Genomic DNA, 19,639 nt, shown 5'->3' with positions numbered 1-19,639 from the left:
CTGTAATTCTTTTTAATAATGTACATTTAAAAGTGAGATAAAAACTGAAATCTCAATTCGTATATTTTTAAGATATTTTGATTTCATGCTTTTATGTGAATATTTATCTTCAATTCTTTGGTTTTGATCGCTGCACCTTATTCTTCGTGTTGATGCTTCCACTGCCCTAAAACCTTCATGTATTTCTCTTTCATTTTATCTTCGTATGGATTTGGGGTCTTTCTGTCCTATTTTCCCTCAGTTCTTTGTGCGTTTCCCTCTTTCGCCAGCACTAGATTTTAAGTTTCTTTCATCTTAATGCTATGTTGTCTTTTCCATGTTGAAATTCAGTTGTTGCTATTTGCCCAGCTGGACAGACGTTCATTGCATTTCTGTCCCTGTCTGTTTGACATCAGGGTCTGTGTAGTATGGCAAACATTCCACTCAATAGATTTACTGCAGAACTAGCCAACCTGCAGAGATGATGGATGGCTCAGGACAAAATTCTTGTTGAAACTAGAAATACGTCTGGTAATACATGTGGTATTTAGACAAAACGCAATAAACTGCATTACTGGTAAGTGTTCTCAGGCCAACATTTCAGACTTGGGGGGTATTCTTCTTTGTGTTCAAGAAATGTGAAGTACAGCTTACTTTGGTATTTGGTACAAAACTAGCTTTAAGCTAACTTGACCCTCCATTGATTTTTGGGACAACTTTGTTCCCGCTTAATTTACAGGCATAAGTCTTTGGAGACTGAAATCTATTTTAAATTCAACTCCAGAGGCTGATACAACAACTAAAAAGTTAAAAGTTAGACATTTTCAGTAACCTCAGCTCTGAGGGTGAAGAATGGTACAGACTTTGTTCTGTTGGTTCCCTTTTTAAGGAAAACATTATTTGCAGTGGAATAAATGATTTCAATTGTCTTGCCAAGGGAAGTGCAGTAAGGAGTGTGGGTAGAATTTTTTTTCCCTGATGAATAAGCTGAATAGAACATAAGTTTACAAACAGGTCTATAGATGGAGGAATAGGAATAGACAGGGACATGTATCCTTACATCCCTGATCCCAAAGGGTGAGGGGAGTGCACTGCAGGAAGCAGGCAGGCTCATGCACCCTGCTCCTGTGTCACTGTGGAAAGGTTTCGTATCTTCCTGTGGTCAGCTGAGATGTCCACTGCCCAAACCCAGCAGTGAAGGAGGGATGAGGAGATGGTTGGAGAGCTAAGATTTCATGTGGGATAGCCCCAGCCTAACCTCACCTGCCAGGCCGAAAATGCAGCCTTAACAGTGTTTTGGATAGCAGGTAGAGAGGACACAACTTTTCTCCATTTCTCCTGCATTAGTGTTTGTATATCATGCTTAATTTGTTCCAAATTGTCTTTTGTTTGTGTGATAATCAGTGTTTGTTGAGTATTGGTAAGTGTACTGTAACAGGCTGCAGCTTATCTCACTGTTCTTAACAGTATGTGGTGTGCTAATACTGACACAACCAAAAATTATTAGCTACCCCTTTTTCTAGATGGCTTTAATTCCTTTTACCAGGTCACTATTCTTCAGTTCCATTATGGTGCAGCCAAAAAATCTCTGTTGTCTTCACAGTAGCAGCTTCATATCATGCCCCAATTTTGCCAACATTATGGAGGAAATCAACGAACGTTTTAAAATTTTATAACACATGGAACAAGTTTTAGAAAGATACACTTCTTTCTCAATACTGTTTTTAGGAGTCAAAAGCTTATAAACAGTTTTCTGAAGGACTTTTTGTTCATTTTTTGTTGTTGTTGTTGTTTAGGGTTTCCTTTAGGTAAATGTCAATAGGAATGAAATTTAATTCAGCTGTTTAATTCAGTTGCACTTCACGAAGAATAAGATTCAGTATTACTGCTGAGTTAAATATTGCTGACTTTCATTTGTGCTTTAAATATTCTGAATAACAATCAAATTTAAAAGGCAGTTAGGTGTGATCAAAACACTTCTTTTTCTTCTTCTTCTTCTTTAACCGATAGGACTGTTTGTGACAAAGGTCCCATTTTGAGTCTTCATTTAGATTATTACACCTGTAAAATTGTCATTTCATCTGTGCTTACACTAGTGTGAAGTACATTACAGCATTCTTAGTGCATCTCTTCATTATGTGATAACAAGCTGTTTGTGCTGATAGCACTTTTTTTCCTGGAAGCTTAGCATCTTAAACAGATTGGTTATACAGCTTTACTCGTTATTAGTGCAAACAAAGCTATTCAGCTTTAATGTTCAGCTAAATAAGAGTCATCATTCCAATTGAAAGGATCTGTGGTTTCTTACTGGAGTTCAAGCCTGTTGCTTTACACCATCTCACAAAGCCCCACTGAAGAACCTGGCTGTTGTCTTAATGAGGGCTTGTAGTTATGAAAAAGAATCATAGAATCATGAAGGTTGGAAAAGACCTCCAGGATCATCACCATTCACCGGTCACCAATATTTCCCCACTAAACCATGTCCCTCAGCACAATAACTAAATGTTTCTTGAACACAAAGCTGCCAGTCGTGTTCTCCCCTTCCCTTGTCTTCTCCGGGCCAAAAAATCCCAATTTCCTCAGCCTTTGTTCATTCACTGGGCTCTCACAGGAGAGAGATGTTTTGTTTTTGTATTAGGGAGCCCAAAACTGGGCACAGTATTGTGGGTCCAGACTGCCAGTGACGATTGAAACACAGACAGACCACTAATTTAGTATGTTTTGTAAACATTCAGTAACAAAATAGAGTTGTGAATGTATCTTCAACGTCCTGACAGCAGCACAATTATGTATGACTGAGCCCTTTTATACCCTCGGCCCTGTATTTCTCTACAGTTCATATCTTGAAGAATCCCCAAAAGCTCTTTCCCAGCATACCTTAACAAGACCTATATCCCCAAAGGCAGAAACCCACTGAAGACAGGAACCCTTTTCAGTCCATAAAGCAATCCAAAGAACCTTTCCTATTGACTCCTCGGAGCAGTTTTTTCCCCGGGACTGAGTGCTGAATGTTTCCTTCCTAATGCAGCAGCAGGAGGAGTGGGGTCAGCAGCTGTGTTCTCTGCTGAGGACAGCAGGGTTCCTCACTTCCTTTCTACTCCATTCTGGTCAGGAAGAAGAGCCTTTCATTGCATAACCTAGCAGGAAAGACAGAATTATCTGGAAATATTTACAAGGATTTTGTTTATAGACACTGCTTTTAGGTGGTCGACTTGGTAGATGTACATCCAGCTGTTTTGGATTTGATTGTCTAATGAAGGACCATGCAGCCAGCTACACTGCGTGGATATTGTTTGAAAAGAGAATAATTTGCACGCCAGATTTCAGTGCTTTATTGGAGCTGATGTTAACATTGATTTTTTAATAGTGAAATAATATTGAGTGAAAATATGACAAATGAGTTGACATGTAGTTATATTGTAATTTCTATCCTGGAAGCGTGTCAAGGGCTTAGGTACATAAAGTAAATGAAAATGGGAAATAATAAGCATTTACTGTTAATGCTTATTGAAATTGCATATAGATGAGTGGACCATTAAAAAAACTCCTGCAGAGAGTGGTATTTGTACAGAAGCACGCATATCTTTTTCCTGCAGTTTGGGAGGTAGGGCTACATCATGTTTCAGGCACCCTGTAAAGTGTGCATGTGAGCAGAAGACTTGCTGTTGATGCTGAGACACTCAAAAATCAGATCTTTATTTTATCTTCCGAATTCTACTTTTTATTTCTTGAATCTAGCTTTGTTGTTGTTGTTTGTGGTACACAGAACAGTAATATATGGCAGCAGTTACTTCCAACTCAAAACCAATTTTCTATGTGCAGAGAATTCAGCTAAAGATAAATAAATCTTCATTCCATTGTGATACAAAGAATGAAGCAATTGCTTTAATGATAGAAGAGTCACTGAAGGCTCAAAAATGTCCATGAAAAGGAGATAACTATTGGGGAAAATGTTTTTTCTCCTTTCACTTTTAAAAACAAGACTTTTGCTCATGCATCAAAACCCCACAGTGTTATTTCTGCAACAAAGTTGACTTTCTTATCAAGCTTTTAGCTTGAACTGGTGTTATTTTGCTTTAGGTGTAACAATGAAAATGAATGGTGTCAGATCCATGAAAACATCATTCGCAAGTCCAGCACCAAATACACAGCACCCAGCTCCAACTATGGTACGTGTTTACTTGTATACTTCTCTGGTAGAAAAGCTGAAGATTTCCTTTTGAAACTGCTGATTATTTAGAGTGCAGTATTTCAGTGACGTGCGAGATTACACGTAGCTGGATTTCTGTACCTACTGTGATGATTTAAATGTTAACTAAAACTTGTGTTCTGTTTACAGATGTAAGCTGCCTTACCTTTGCCAATTTAACCAGGAATTATAATACGTACTTGTTATCTTTCCTTTTCAGATACAGTTGAAAATAATACGTTGTGATTTCAGTGTGCTTAATTTTCTTCACCTTTTTATCTATTTTGTTTAATTATTCCAGAAGATCTTACCTGTGGAGAGAGCTAATGGCCTGCTGTAGAACTAGCTTATGGTCTGTTGTATTTACAGTATATCTGTGGTTGTGAAAACTGCTAGCCCATGCTTGGATACGACGTTAGCAGCTATCAGCACTGGCAGAACTCCGCTGTGTCTTTGTGACACTGGCTGAGGTTGAGCAGACTTCACTGCACAGGAAGAGAAGGATTAAAATTTATTCATTGGAATTTCCCTGAGTAAAACAATCTTCCTGTTCAATTCCCTTGAAACTTCCAGGTATCACATGTATCTGTGGGCTGCTCTCCTGAGGATACGGTGCGTCTGTGTGAATGAGGGTAAAACCAGATATTAAGTTTGTCTGTGTTATGTAGAAAATTCTGTCTGACCCAAGATAAGCGGCATTTTCATACCTATAAATTCATTGTCACAAAGACCCTGTGGTAGTTTCAGTACTGAGTGTTCCGTTACATAGTTGAGGAGAATTAGGTGCCTTAGGAGGGTGTTTACCACCTTTCACATCTATTTTTATTTTCCTGGTTAATGGCAGATAAACATGGAAAGAACACGTACATATTTCACTTGTAACTTCATTAATACTTTACTGATTTAAGGACGAAGTTGCTATTCCATTCCAAAAGAAACTAGTGAATTAGATAGTGTTCTGCTTAGTTGCAGGTAGTTTTGCATTGCTAGGTGAGGGTATGGTTCAGACAGGCACACTGATATCCAAGTACTATTATTGCCTTAGTGCCACTTATTTGCTTATTCAGATGTTGTAGCAGAATATGCATTTCACAACCGCATAAAAGATGTTAAACACAACCAAAAAGCAAATAAAAGAGGTTTGAGTTTGGGGATTTGTGACATTCAAAGCTGATCTCCTTCCACATTGTTCCTATTACAGTGAAGTTTGTCTACCACTTATCCTGAATTGTGAACAACTTGGAAAACTTGGTCTGTTTGCATTAATTGCAACTGCCAGGTGCCTGCTGAAACGTTCTTTTTTCAGTTATGAGCATTTTTGAAGAGCAGAAGAAAAGGAAATAGATTTTTACTTGTCTTCATCTCTTTAAGATAATCACTTGAAACATACTAAGATCTAATGTATCTCTGGATCAAGAGTTTGAGGCTTGGCAGAAGTGCTGTCACAGTGTGAGGGACAGTATTGCAGACTGAAGTGATTTTAGCATAAGTAGTGCAATTTAGGCTTCTCATAACCTATTGTTAGAGTATAGAAATTTTCAAATCACACTTGCAGTTTGTGTCCTGAAAGCAAGCTCTGGTTGGTTCTCTCCCTGTCTCAGCAGCTCTTACATAAGAGTAGTCCTTCATATCTGCTGCAGGGAACGGAAAAACCTGGGAGGTTAGGCTGGAAAAGAAAAGACTGGAGAGCAGACTACCAACCTCTTGGGAGAAGCAGTAGGTAGGCAGAAGGTTGTTGGAGTGTAGCATGTGGGAGGGTGTCAGAGAAGTGCTGTCTGTAATACTGTGCTGTAATATTACGTTCTCTGTTATTTCTAGTAACTAACTTACACAGGTAATCAATCAACTCTGGTTCGATTTGCTAACTACTGGAGGTATTGCACGTGGACTGGATATTAGTGCTCTCAGTTTCCTAAAAGCATGTCTAACGAAATGATTACATATTGTTTGCAAAGCCAATATATTGAGCTTAGAAAATAGCAGAATTAAAGATAGTTCGTGCAAGAATATATATAAAAGGCAGTTTTTGCATGTGTTGTTCCACACAGTGAGCAGAGAGGAAGAAAGAGCTACTGGCTGTCATTCACTGAATGAAATAAGGAAAAATTACTATATGAATGTGATTCTCATTGCTTTTTGTGCATGCTTGGCAGAGGATGAGACTAAGTCTCCATGGTTGGTCTTAATGCTGGCATTTTCTGGCATCTTAGTGCTTAATTTTCTAACTTTACCAGTACATAATCCTCATTCTATGGGTGTGGTATATCCTTTAAATTAAAAGCTAATAGAGAAGTTAGACTAACTGTGCAGTTATTCCTAGTGATTGATATTCCTATTTGGTTGATATACTGAACAAAGGGTCACAGAAAGAGCTGGCTGCTGAGCATTTCTGGTGCTTGTTTTCCAGGTTCACTTTCACCTGTTGGTTCTCATGAAATATGTTGAGATACAGAATTTCTCTAAAGTCAACATTATTACATGAAGTAGGTCAAGAATAAAGTGAAATATTCCTATTAAAGACACTTCTGGGATGTCCTGCAGGATTGTGTAATATGGTAGTTCACATAGAAGTGATGTTGCTCGTATATATGTAGTAATTCACTGTATATGACGTATAGAAATAACGCTAAATACTTCAACTTGTGATGTGCCATTGGAATTGAGTATTCTGACTTGGAAAGCATTGTAGTTTATATAATATTATGCTCCTAACTGATCACTCGAAGCAGATCTGTTTCTTATGTTCCACTTCTAAGCGATTCCAAGGCAAAAAATAACTTTATGTTTGGGTATTTGTATTAAATTTTATTAAATTAACCATAGATCAAAGCAGTTTTTTAGCCATCTAATTCTTAGGCCTAAAAAATGAATATTTCTGTGTTTTTTTTCAGGACTTATAATATCTCTTCAGCTTCTTCGTGGTGACATGGAGCAGGTTCGGAGGGAAAACCCCATGATCTTTAACAGAGGTGTTTCTGTTACCAGAAAGCTGGGTTTCCCCGATGTCATAATGCCAGGTAAACATAACAGCTCTAATCTTATGACGTTGGTCATGTTTTTTTCATGTTCTCCTTAAAAAAACATCAGAAAATACTTTTCTGGAAGAAGGTTAAAAATACAAGGGTTGTATTATTTGTCAGTACATGCGAATTGCAGGTTCTGAGAGGCATGCTGAACAGTTTAATCAGTGGACACTCAATATTCATATGTATCAGAGGTGATCTTGGAAGTTTGCTTAATTTCCTTTTCCTCATTTAAAAATCCCCCATGTAGACTAAGCGTGGAAATGTTTATTTTAAAATTTTCTTAAAAGTTTCTTAATAGTAACCTAAAGTCTGACTGAAGAGTTTCTTCTACTTTGCCACCTTGATTTTTGGAGTTATTGTGATCCTTTTACCTTGGTGTACAGTACATGAGGCTGCAGGCTGTCTTATTTTCCAGCTGATCTTACAGAGTTCCTAGTCCCTGCAACAGCTGCCTTGGCTGAGGCTGTGCTGTGCTCCTTGCTTCTGGAGCAGCAGCTTAAGACAGCTGTCTTTTTGGCACGAGTTGAGGTAGGCACAGCATAACCAAGAGTTCATTTAGGGAGGAAACTGGAACTTAGCCAGTCACACAATCATGGATACAAAACCTGGCGTTAAACAGCCTTAATTTTTACAGTGTAATAAGAAATGGGCTTTCTAATTATGTTGCATGTGTAGCATTTGAAATACTACCTTACTGCTTTGCAGTATAACAGGACCAAGGATGACTTGCAGACGTAAGAAATTTAATAAAAGCATAATGGGAAAACTATCAGATTTTATTATTGGAAAGACTGCAGTGACACATTGGCATCAAAAGCAATTGTTGTAGCTTTACTGTGGAGGCTCTTGAGGAAGTGCAATAAAAACTGAGAATATGTGGGAAGAATTCTAGAATCCAAGGTATAAGGGTTTAGAACAGTATGTTTTTATTTGCTAATACTCTTGAAAGCAGCTGTAATATGGTCTTTCTTCCCTGTTCCTGCTGAAATGCTGCTGTAACTACTTGTAAAGCTGGAACTAGAAATGTAGTTCACAGTCCACCATATTGAAATAACCTGAAATTGGTGTCAGTTCAGTACTGTGGGTTATAAAGCCAATTAAAAATTTTAGTCCCTAGTGACCTTAAAGCAGTTAAATAGAGAAAAGACTAAGTATTGTGTGCAGATATGTAGACACTGTGCCAGCATGATGGTCTGCTGCGATTGAGATGACATGTAGATGTCAGCTAGGAAATGTAGCTGTAGATCACAGCTAGAAAAGTCAGCGTCAGGAACAATTTAACAAAAATTTACTTACCCAATTCTCCTGCAAGAATTGCACTTCTGCGTTTGTAGAACTGCCCCTCAGTTCCTTCAGACCATTTGATTTTAGCAAACTGAAAGAATGGCTTTGTGGCCTTGGTGTTCCCCCTCACCTGTTTCTGGAGCCTGCCATAGTGGGCCTGTTTTCCCTGCGCTTTTGCTGTTGTGTCCAGGGGTTGAGTAAGCAAGTTAGCAGTGTTATGGCAAAAGCTGTTCCTACCCTAAACTTTAGAGATCCTCTATCTAGTGAAGCTAATTACAATTTCCAAACCTAATTTCTCTTTGTAATTAAGAACACTAGAGAGAGTGCTGCTTCAGTGCAAAGGAGGTCAACCAAATTACAGATATGTTGTTATGATTTTGGTGATATTCAGCTGTGACACCTTGGACATTTTAGCTAAATGAAAACCATTTTCCAAAGTGAATGCCTGCAGTGCTTCCATCTGCATATGTATGGTAGTGACATTTCCAGCTGACCCAACAGCTTCTCAAGTTGCATCCCTCACAAAGACATTCTGTTAAGTCACTATTGCTAGCTAGTGTCCTTTTTTTCTTTTTCTTTCTTTCCTTTTTTTTTTTTCTTTTTGTGGAAGTGACAGTTTCTGTTGGGGAGAACAGAGGGATTTTAAGATGATAATATGCTTGGAATTGGGTTCATAGTGGGGCAACTAGGACAGACAGATTGGTCTACTGAAATTACTGACCAGTGCAACAAACATATGAAAGGACCACCATTCTGCTACTAAATGCTTACAGCCCCTCTAAGGTGCTGAATACTCAGAAATTCTCAATTCAGAGGGGGATGCAAGACGTCCACATATACAGTCTTGATGCCAAGCTTCCAGGCATTTCTGTTCGGAGAAGAAAAAAAAAAAAAGGCTGTAATTTGTAGACAAAAGGCAGTTTGTAAATGTGCTTGAGTAGCAGATAGAACAACCAAGGCAGTCGTGGTGTGTGGACAGACTGTCGCTGCAATGACAAATGAGGATACTGCTGGATGCAGAGTGAGATAGTCGTGAGCAGTGCTCTAAACAAAAAAAATTCATTGTCCTGGATATTCTTCAACTGAAAAATTAGGAGATTAAAACACAACATCGCTGTGCTGATGCCATCAATATTATTCATTCTGTTAAGTGACAGCAGATATTTGCAGATTTTTATTTTTTAAAAACAATAGATGAAACTGGTTTGAGTTTACATGATGGCTACAACAGAGCAGTTGGATAGAGGGAGTTATCCTTCAGATGTGTTAGCAAAGCTAGAGGAATAAGGAATGCCCATCAACTCACCGTGCTTTGTGCCCACGTCATTACAGCCAGAATCAGACTGATTGGGTGTGCTACTGTGGTCTGGAATTAGAAAAGATATCATTTACAAAGCAACCAGATGAAATCTTTTAGCAGTTCTCAACCATGCCTGTTTCTTTAATTGTCTTTGTCAAACTTCCTTTTCCTTCCTTTGCTTCAGAACTGTTTCTTTCTCATGAAAGATGGGGTTTCCTCTCTGGGAAGAGCACAGAAAGTGCATGTAAAGATACGTATTTTGCAAGTGGATGCTGATTTTTAAAACAGTGTGATTGAAAAATTATTTTGATGAATCAATTAATGAAGGCTAATATATCACCTAATATTGTCAAAATTTGCAACGGTCATTCTGCTGACCCAAGAAATGTATTTTCTTTAAAGCAAACAGAGCTGACATTTCAAATGAATCTTCCTGGTGATGGGTTTTAACATCTTCAATTTCTTTTTTAATAGGAATTCCTTTCAAATGTAGGTGTCTTAACCATTATAATTCTGTAGCTGTGTCTCTCCACACAGTTCTCCTACCCCGTTTTTTTTTTACAGTAGCACTCATTTCTGTATCAAGCTCATTTTTCCCTCACTCAGATAAGAGCATCATGAGTGGACGTCATTTAAGAAATTAAGTTAAACCAGTCTTGATGTGCTTGTATCTTGCATGGTTATGAAAACATATATATATATATGTTAATATATTTTGAAATAACCATGCCTGCCTTCAGTTTTAAGTGTAAATTTGTGTTCTTTGTTTCCTGTTGTGTTGTGACCTGAGAAGAGCATTGTGAAGACTAATGCTCTTTTTGCCCAAATCAGAGGGGAGTCAGTCAGCACAGACTCACAAAGAGGTGGTGGGTTTTTGTTCCATTTTGGTTTTTGGTTTTTATTCTTTTCTGAATTGCTGTTGGGTTGAAGAACGTCCATCTGATCCTGACAATTTTACCTTTCCCCAGAGATAAAAGCAATGAGGCATGTGCTGCTTGCCTTTTGGATTGCAACTTTATTTGTATACAGAACTTGCTGATCAGAAATCTATTGCATAGGCATGGCGTTTGTCAGTTCCCTAAAGGACATCCCTTCCCTTCCCCATGTGCTGATAAGTATTCTGTCTTTTACTTTGATCCTCTGATGGAAAGTGCATGCTTCATCTTCTACTTGTGAGTGATGTTTCTTTCTCTTTTTTTTTTTCTCTTTCCTTGTCTTAATTTCCTGGCTTCTCTCTCTTTCCTTTCCTTTTATTGTCTCCCCTTTCTTTCTGATGCAGAGATGAAGATAGTTGGGTGTAAGTTTCTGCTTTTCTGTGTAATGTCTGCTTATTGCTTGCTTTTTCCCATTTTCATATCTTTCATGGAATGTTGGGGATTGGTAAAGGTAACAAATCATAACATTTCAGAGAAATTTTAGTAACAGAGGCTTTGTCTTTCCCGTCTCTTCATATCACAGGCCAACTTAAAAAAGGTTAATCAGTAGGAAAGGTGAGGAAAATGTCAGCATCTGCTCTCTCAGGTGGCAGAAATACACTGAGAATTGGACGTGGCAGCACTCATCAGCCATCCTCAGAATATTCAGGGTGACGGAATTGATGAGGCTGAAAGTTACAGTTACGTAATAATTACCCCCAAAAAAGCATTTACAAGGAGATTAAAGAACGTTTTTATCATTAATCAACTGTCAGAAAATGGAAAGTAAAAAATATTAATTTGGAGGAGATAACATTAAAAATTCAGCTTACAGCTACAGGAAACCTTTCCAGGCACATCACTGAATTAAAAAAAATCCTATTCTTTTCCAGGCACAGAAGTGCAACAATGGATATCAAATAGTCTACTAAACATCATTTGTTCAGTTTTTAATTACAGGAATTGAAACAATTTGATTGTTTTGTTCACAAAAAGCTAGAGGGTCACTTGGAGTTGAACTTGCACAATGTTCCATTTATAGAGGGGGGGAAAAAAGTTTCCTTTGGTAGGTAGGCAGTCAGTAAAACCTGTGTTTCCCTTTACCAATGAAGTGTTATTCCCAGTAATGTTAATAGTTGCATGCCATCAATACTTCAAGAATTTAGAAAGTTACTAAGTTACACTTACAAGTGTTAGATTAAATACAGGCTGTTTCTGTACATGGTTATTAATTTGCTATTTAAGTCCTTAATCTTCGAGTGAAAAACCTGCAAAACCAGTATAAATCATTCTTTGATTGATTTATCCTAACACAATTATTGTCCATTGGACTATTGAATGTTATCAAGTCTTGACAACTAATATTTGGAATGTGTACCATGTGTACTGTAAACACAAAACCAGTGTTATGAATCTTATATTCATTTCCACAACTTGCTTAAAATAAAATAGTTTCGGGTGATAGGAGAAAGGACTTCAGTGTAAGCAAAGCCCACGCAGTTAATATTTAATGACCTGGTAATTTGAATACAAATTGTATATTCAACATAGTTAGATTTTAAAGGAACAATAGCCAAAACAAAACCCTCATAAAAGTGATGGGAGAATAAATGAAGGGCAGCACGAGACATCAGAAAATAATTCTTGCTATTGTGAGAAGTGCCGTATGTCAAGACATTTCATGAAGGTTTAATCTCAGGAACTGCATATATAAAAACTGCGTATATTTTGTGCTAAGGAGCCATTTACATTTGGTTTTAAATAAAAAGCACTTGTTGAGGGATGGCCTTTAATACCATTCTGAAAACTCACTGGCTGCTTCATTTCATCCTGACATCGAGTGTCCTCAGTTCAAGTGCCGCGCACCGGTTGGAACCTACAAATGCTTTTGGCCCGCTGGCCTCCTAGCACTCTTTTTCCTGTGCTAACAATAGGAGGCCAACACTGACCCACTTTGATGAGCTGCACTGTTCTCCTGTGAGGATGGGAGAGGTTGCTGAGATGCACACTGGCACACATGCTGCTTTTCTCCCAGAGTGCAAGAGAAGTGTTGTCACTTCCAAGCCAGAACTATTTGCATGGAGGTGTGTCTGGTTTATTAATGAGTCCTTTATTCCTCTCTTTTTCTATTTTAAGACAGAATTAAGCAAGGGAAGAGCTCTCTCTGCCAGGGTTTTTGACTTGCTGTGTAGCTGTTTTTTGGTGTCAGAGCTGACAAGGATCTCTTGATTCTGCTGATCACACTTCTTGTTTTGTCACATGCAAGCAGCACGGTGCAATCTGCTCGGGCACTTCTGAGCTGCTGTGAAGGCCTCTAGCCTTGCAATTTGCATACTCAGAACAAAATGTCTGACGCACTGCTCTGTGTCCAAGCATTTACTCTGTTTCTGTGGAGCCCTTTACAGTATCTGAGCTCAGAAACATCGAGAGTGGCAGCAGCAGTCAGGAAAAAAAAGCTAGCAAGGATGCAGTAGTAGCTTAGGTTAAGTAACACGCTAGGAAGAGGGAATTCTTTTAGAAAGGATATTTTTATGATTACACACTAACAAACTGAAGTCTGTGAGTTTCTGGCTTTAACTCCAGACTTTGAAGAAGCAGATGAGTGCAATGCCTGAGAGCAGCAGCCTTCAGTCTTTTCTTACTTTGCATTATGGCCTTTTCTGGTTATTTTTAAGATGCTATAAACTATTTTTACAAGAGAAGATGCTCCATTACACTTCACTGAAGTACTTTTTCCCTTTTTTTCCTTCATTTTGATGCAAATCCACTGTTATCTCGATTCCTCTGCCCCCCACCCCACAGGCATTTTTTCAATTAGTGAAGTAATATCCCTTCTGGTAAGCTTAATGGAAGATTGGATGCTGTACGTTCACCAAACTCTGCATTTAATTTAAACTAGGATTTGCAATCTGACATTGGGCTTCGTGTGGCCATACTGTGTTCTGGAGAAGAGGCCATAAATAAGAATCTCCCAAATGCTAATTTATGGGTACAACTAATTTCTATTAAGAATCACAGCATATAAATTGGATTCTTTCGTCCTCATCATGCATGCTGCTTAGAAAAAAGGCTGGAGGCTGTTAAGCAGAAGGAGTTTCAAAACAAAAGCCCTGACTTAAACTATCTTCAGCTGCGACTTTTACATTTCCTTGATATTCCTGTGGTCAACGTATAGATGGCTTGGCTGCATTTTAAACAGCAAGAAAAACACACAGATAATTTTCTCTGCACAGCGTTCCATGTGATGGCTGTTCTTTGATGAGAAAACCTGACTGAATGCTGGAGGGCTTTCGTGACCCTCTCGCTGTTATCTTCCTCACAGCAGTGAAGCACTGCAGTCTCAGAGCCCTTGCTGTGATTCATGTCCTGCTGCCCACCCTGTGAGCCTGCCCTGCCAGCAGGGCTGACAGAAGGAAGGCATTTTGGAAACAGATTCCCATTCACAGGAGTGCTAGCAGAGAGCACCGAAAGGCAGCTACAGAGTGGTACTTCTGTGCCTGAAAAGTTGTACTGCTCTCCAGAATAAAAATGACCATAAAGGCAAGCTTCTGTTGTTTGTCCCTTCAGTAGAATCCGGGGTGAATTTGGTGGGGTGAGAGACTTCAAGAAAAATTTGAAGTGCATCTTTGACCAACAGAAGGATATCCCTCATTGCCTGAAAGCATATGCTGCTTGTTTCATAGTGCTTCTGGTTAATAAACAGATTTAATAGCATCAGCTTCTCCAAGTACTGGGTTGGAAGAAATCAGTCACTGAAGGAGTCTCTGCTTTGCTGTATAACCATTCCACCACTTCATTATTTGGTCTCTTGAGGCTGCTTAACAAAATCCCGACTTGAAAGTGTTTGATTTATAGTTGTTCAAAAATTGTGTATTTTTTTTATACTGCCCTTTCATACATGTCTCTTTGGGAGAAATAAATAAGAAGTGATAGGTCACAGAATGGAAGCAGCAACTAAACCTGAGGGAGAAGCAAGTGCTACCTGCCATCCTCTTGGTGAATGCTTTAGAACTTACTGCATTCCTTTTGAAAGCAGCATTTCCCAAACCAGATTCTTAGAACAAAATAAGAAGTGAACAAGACTTTGTTAAATTCGGGATAATAACAAATCTGAGAGAGATGCCAGCATTTGTATTGCTGAGTGCAGTCATTTGCTCTGAAAGCTCTTGAAGGTGAGGTCATGATTAACTGGCAACTATCCATACTGCCTGCTCTATTACATTCTTGCATATGGACACCAGGGACTAGCCAGAAATCTAGCAGAAAAACCAATTAATAATTCCCTCTTAATCCATCTCAACTGAATTACAGCCAAGTATCCAAAAAGGCTGCTTTTGTTTTCTTGTTACAATAAAAAGGAAATTCACGAATCTACAAAATACTCAGAGAAGATTTAACTGAAATTAATTTTCTACCAATCACCACAAAAATACGCATTTGTTTTTAAAATATATTGAAAATAGGAAGTCTGACACTATTGATGCTTTCAGTTTTCTCCTGATAGCTGCATCACATAACTAGGCAGAGTAGTGGAGGTTTTGTTTTCCCTTCTCTACTCACACACGATAAAGCAGGTGTTGATTCCAAGTTCACACTTAATGAAGGCATTACTAACAACGTTCTGATTTTATGCATTGATATCAAAATGTTCATCTTTATTAACAATTAACTTGCTGCTTGGAATGATTTGGCATCAGCCATAGTCTTGCAGAACACCGGGTGGTTTGCAGAATCAACATAGGCTTCACACAGGCGCTGTCTCCCATGGTGAGTGTAGCCATGTGCCTCCTGTCTTTCCCTGCAGGTGATATACGCAATGACTTATACCTGACACTGGAGAAGGGAGACTTTGAAAGAGGTGGGAAAAGCGTGCAGAAGAACATTGAAGTGACCATGTATGTTCTGTACGCAGATGGAGAAATCTTGAAGGTAAGTGCTTGTTTCCTCTTCAAGTTTTGAGTGCCATCTGCTTGTTCCATGCACACATGCTGTTTGTTTGTTCTCTGATGCCAGGGAAACTACACTCAAACTAGTTCTTCCTATTTTTGGTTTTGGCTAAGGTTTTAACCTATTACAATGAAAGAAGTGGTCGCTTACATGTGGTCCTGTTTACGAGTGGTCCTGTTTAGCAGAGTGGATGGTGATAGGACAAGGGGAATGGTCTTAAACTGAGATGGGGGAGGTTTAGGTTGGATATTAGGAGGAAGTTTTTCAGCCAGAGGGCAGTGAGGCACTGGAACAGGTTGCCCAAGGAGGCTGTGGATGCCCCATCCCTGCAGGCACACAAGGCCAGGCTGGATGTGGCTCTGGTCAGCCTGGTCTGCTGGTTGGTGACCTGCACACAGCAGGGGGTTGGAACTGAATGAGCACTGTGCTCCTTTGCAACCCAGGCCATTCTGTGATTCCATGATACGTATTTGAAAGAATTCGGAGCACTGCCCCATGTGGGAATAGGCGCTTAGGAGAAAATTTTTATAAACTGAAAAGCTTATATAATTTGCAGTGTGATGTCAGTGACTATAGTAAAATTTAAAGTCGCTATAATCAAAGATCAAAGAAGCATATGACAAATTTCTTAAGTCAAATAGTGTATGTGATAAAACAGGAATACAGGCGAGGCTGTTGGAAGTGTGGTTTGTTGGTGTGTTGAGCACCGTTTTGAAGAAGTCCCTGGTTTCCAAGATCTTGGCTTTCACCATGGAGGGGCTTTATTCCTGTTGGGAATGTTGTTAATGTTTGTCTTTCTTTCTCTGTTCTTACTGTAGTGTTACTGAAGGGAAGAACAACAGGTAGATATGTCAGCTTTGTGTGAGGTGGGAAAGAGTGAGGAAAGAGAAGTAAAAGTATTTTGACATAAACTGCTATTGGGAATGGAGGAGAAGCTGCATTTAAAATCGTTGAATTAGAACTTCCCCTAGATTTTTTTTAACATCTGGTGCAAAAAAGTGGTCTTTGTAGCCATTCTCATAGAACAGGCTGAACCCCAAAGTCTTTGTGTGTCTAACTCGGTGCCGCAATCTGTTTTGGGAATTGGAAGAGGAACCTTTCCCTTATTAACATAATTTCTTGTGATTTGATTGAAAATTAAGTAAGGAACTCTATTGTAAGGAACTGCTTTGTGCCCACAGCTGTTTCTGGAAGATCACAATCCTTTCCTGTTCAATTGCATTAGGCATACATTTCAAATTGAGTGTCGTACATTTTTAATCATTGCTGTGTTACAGAACAGTCTGCTGAAGACCACTGTAGATCTTGGTTGTCCCAAGCACAGGATCAGCATCTTCAAATGCCAACATAGTTTCTAGACGTTATCAACATAGTATTTAGACTTCTTTGTTTTCTGCTGGAGTTCTCACTGCAATACTTTTCCCTTTCCCTTACCCTTTGTATTGCTCCAGCAGTACTTCAGGGCTATGGGTGGAATTGGAGATGGGACATGGCACAGAGAAAAGAGGCAGTCAATCCAAATAAAAAAAAAATCAGGGGAACATACTTTTTGTAATAGAAAGACTTTACATAGAAAGGATCTCCTGTGGATTCTCAATTTAAATAACTTATTTACAAGAAAACCTTTGTACCGATTTTTATATTGCTGCTCCTCAGTGTAGTGGCAGTCAAAGCAACTTTTTATGGTTATGTCAGGGAGATCCGTGGTTCGTGAAGCCTAATGATGCCTCAGATCAGTTGCATTTCAAACATGCAGTCATCAGAATTTTTTACATAGGAAATAATAAGCTGGCGAATGTCTACTGAAAAACCAGTGGAAGTGCTATCAAGAACGATAAAACCTGAGCTCCTCCCCTTTAATTTGAACTCCTCGCTGCATAGTTCTCTTGTTGCAAAATAGACATGGAAAAATAACGTATGAAACCAAATATTGGTTGAATTGAATATGGAGACATAATTCAAAGTTCTAAATGGCAGTTTGAAGGAAAAGTCATATCTGCATGAGACAAGGAAACAGCCACTTAGAACTGAGTTTGGAAACTAATCACGTATTTTTTTTTTTCTTTGCTGTCATGGTTTCTACCTGATAGAAAAATTCTGTAAATTCATCTCCCAGAGGTAAAGCAAATGAGACAGCCATCTGGAATTACTTTTGACTTAGTGGGTTATCTTACCTTAAGTGCTGATGTCCTTATGGAAGCCAGCTGACCTTATTAAACACATATGGCTTTTAATAGAATGTTCTAAATCTGTAGAAATGCCTTGAAGACCTTAAGAATTCTAGGTATCCACAGATACATAAAATGTAATATATATTTGTTAGTCTGGGTTATTTTAGTATTTCACCTTTTATATTAAGAGTTTAGTTTTAAACTCTAGACAGCTTATTTTTTCATTGTGGACGCCTGGTTTGTGTTATCTGTGGTAGGGTAAGATCAATCAGTGTGTTGGAACCTGTCATTTCCATTAGAAGGAAGCTGGTTTCACTCAGAGGCAGAATATAACTATTCCTAAGTGGGGGGAAAGAAGCAACTGCAAAGAGAGTGCTGAATGGGGAGCTTTCATTTCAGTCAGTCAGCGTAATCTAGAAGGAAATATTAAGATTGCAACAAGAGGAGTGCCATTTGAGCTTTTTAATGTAAAAGATAAGAATAAAATTTGGTTGACTTAGCTCTCAGTGCAGTACTGATGAGTTGAACAGCTTTGTTTGGGTTGTCTGACCACTGAATGATCTCCTGCATGACCCAAGAAGCATTCACAGTCTTGAGAGGCTGCTTTCTGCCTTCTGTTTCATTTTTCTAATCACAGGGTTAATTGAATAACTTTCAGTTGGTAGCGTGGTTGGGGAAGTAATAAAAAATCTCCAGTTGAAGATTACAAGTGCATGAGCAGTGCACTGAAGATGTGATCGTTGACCCCAGCACACCACTTTCCTTGGCTGAATGCTGTTCCTGACCTACAACATTTTCTAAACACTGCCAAAGAAGAAAGTTTGTGCTGAGTTACACCACGCTGCAGGAATCATGGCTCTGTGAAGGCTTCAGCAGAACCATACAAAGTGTTAATAAGAATATTCTGTTTCAAATCCGTATTGCTCTTGAGTGTATCTTGGTTCAGAAATAGTCCTATTGAGAGCAGTGGAAATAAGTCCCAAACAAGATGAGCGTTTTCTTTTCAGTGTTGTCTCACCCAATTATTAGTATCCTTTAGTATAGTCTGAAAACTAAGTCTTGACACATGTAGCACTTACTCTTCTTTCTGTTCTAGTAGAAAGAATATCTTATTCATCGTAGGATGTAACTTAAATGATAACATCGTTATGCAGTCCTTTTTTTGGTTTAGCCTGTGCTCTCCAGTTCAGAAATTTCTTCAAGAATTTCAGATTTTATTGTGTCTGATTTTCTGCTTCTGCTCTTCCTCTATGTTTACAAAAAGAGATGAATTATATAAAGATTATCACCGTGTAATAAAATGACTCATCTGTAGTGATGTGCTGTCTTTTAATCTTAAATTGTGTTCTTTTGTTCCAGGATTGCATCAGCCTGGGCTCAGGAGAGCCAAGCAGGAGTGCCTACCACTCTTTTGTCCTTTACCACAATAACAGCCCTCGATGGGGGGAAATCATCAAGCTGCCCATCCCCATTGACAGGTTTCGTGGGTCTCACCTCCGCTTTGAGTTCAGACATTGCTCCAGTGAGTGCAAAACGTAACCTAAAGAAATCTAAAATGGCTGAGGTCTTCCCATTGCTTGAAATTGAATTGTTCATGCTTGAATGAGGCTGTTAATCCCTGGGAAGAAGGAAGAGGGTGCCAGCTTTGACAGTGCACCTTTACTGCAGTTTGTTAGCTTGTTGCAATGTTCATTGAACAGCACAATCCCTGCAGGGCAAAACGTTCTGTAGATATTCTCCCCTGCTGTTCTGTAACTGTGTTTTCCTGTATAATGTTTTCTTTATAGCATGTACATTTTTTATTTTACTGTGATCAGCATGTTTGTACT

The 19,639-nt window shown here is 38.8% G+C and overlaps 1 protein-coding gene across 8 annotated transcripts in view; it reads left to right on the top strand.

Annotated features, from left to right (window-relative positions):
• Window positions 1-19,639, top strand: part of DOCK3 (dedicator of cytokinesis 3) — a 185,848-nt gene that overhangs the window by 95,004 nt on the left and 71,205 nt on the right. For all 8 annotated transcript variants that reach the window (XM_048956982.1, XM_048956981.1, XM_048956985.1 and 5 more), the window contains exons 13-16: window positions 4,060-4,148; window positions 7,060-7,185; window positions 15,497-15,621; window positions 19,170-19,332. In XM_048956982.1, coding sequence (XP_048812939.1) covers window positions 4,060-4,148; window positions 7,060-7,185; window positions 15,497-15,621; window positions 19,170-19,332 — 503 coding nt within the window. The remainder of the gene's footprint in view (window positions 1-4,059; window positions 4,149-7,059; window positions 7,186-15,496; window positions 15,622-19,169; window positions 19,333-19,639) is intronic.

The sequence above is a fragment of the Lagopus muta genome, chromosome 11 (assembly GCF_023343835.1).
Source record: "Lagopus muta isolate bLagMut1 chromosome 11, bLagMut1 primary, whole genome shotgun sequence".
Classification (NCBI taxonomy): domain Eukaryota; kingdom Metazoa; phylum Chordata; class Aves; order Galliformes; family Phasianidae; genus Lagopus; species Lagopus muta.
Note: the sequence above shows the minus strand (reverse complement) of the source record. Positions and strands in the feature narration are given on the sequence as shown.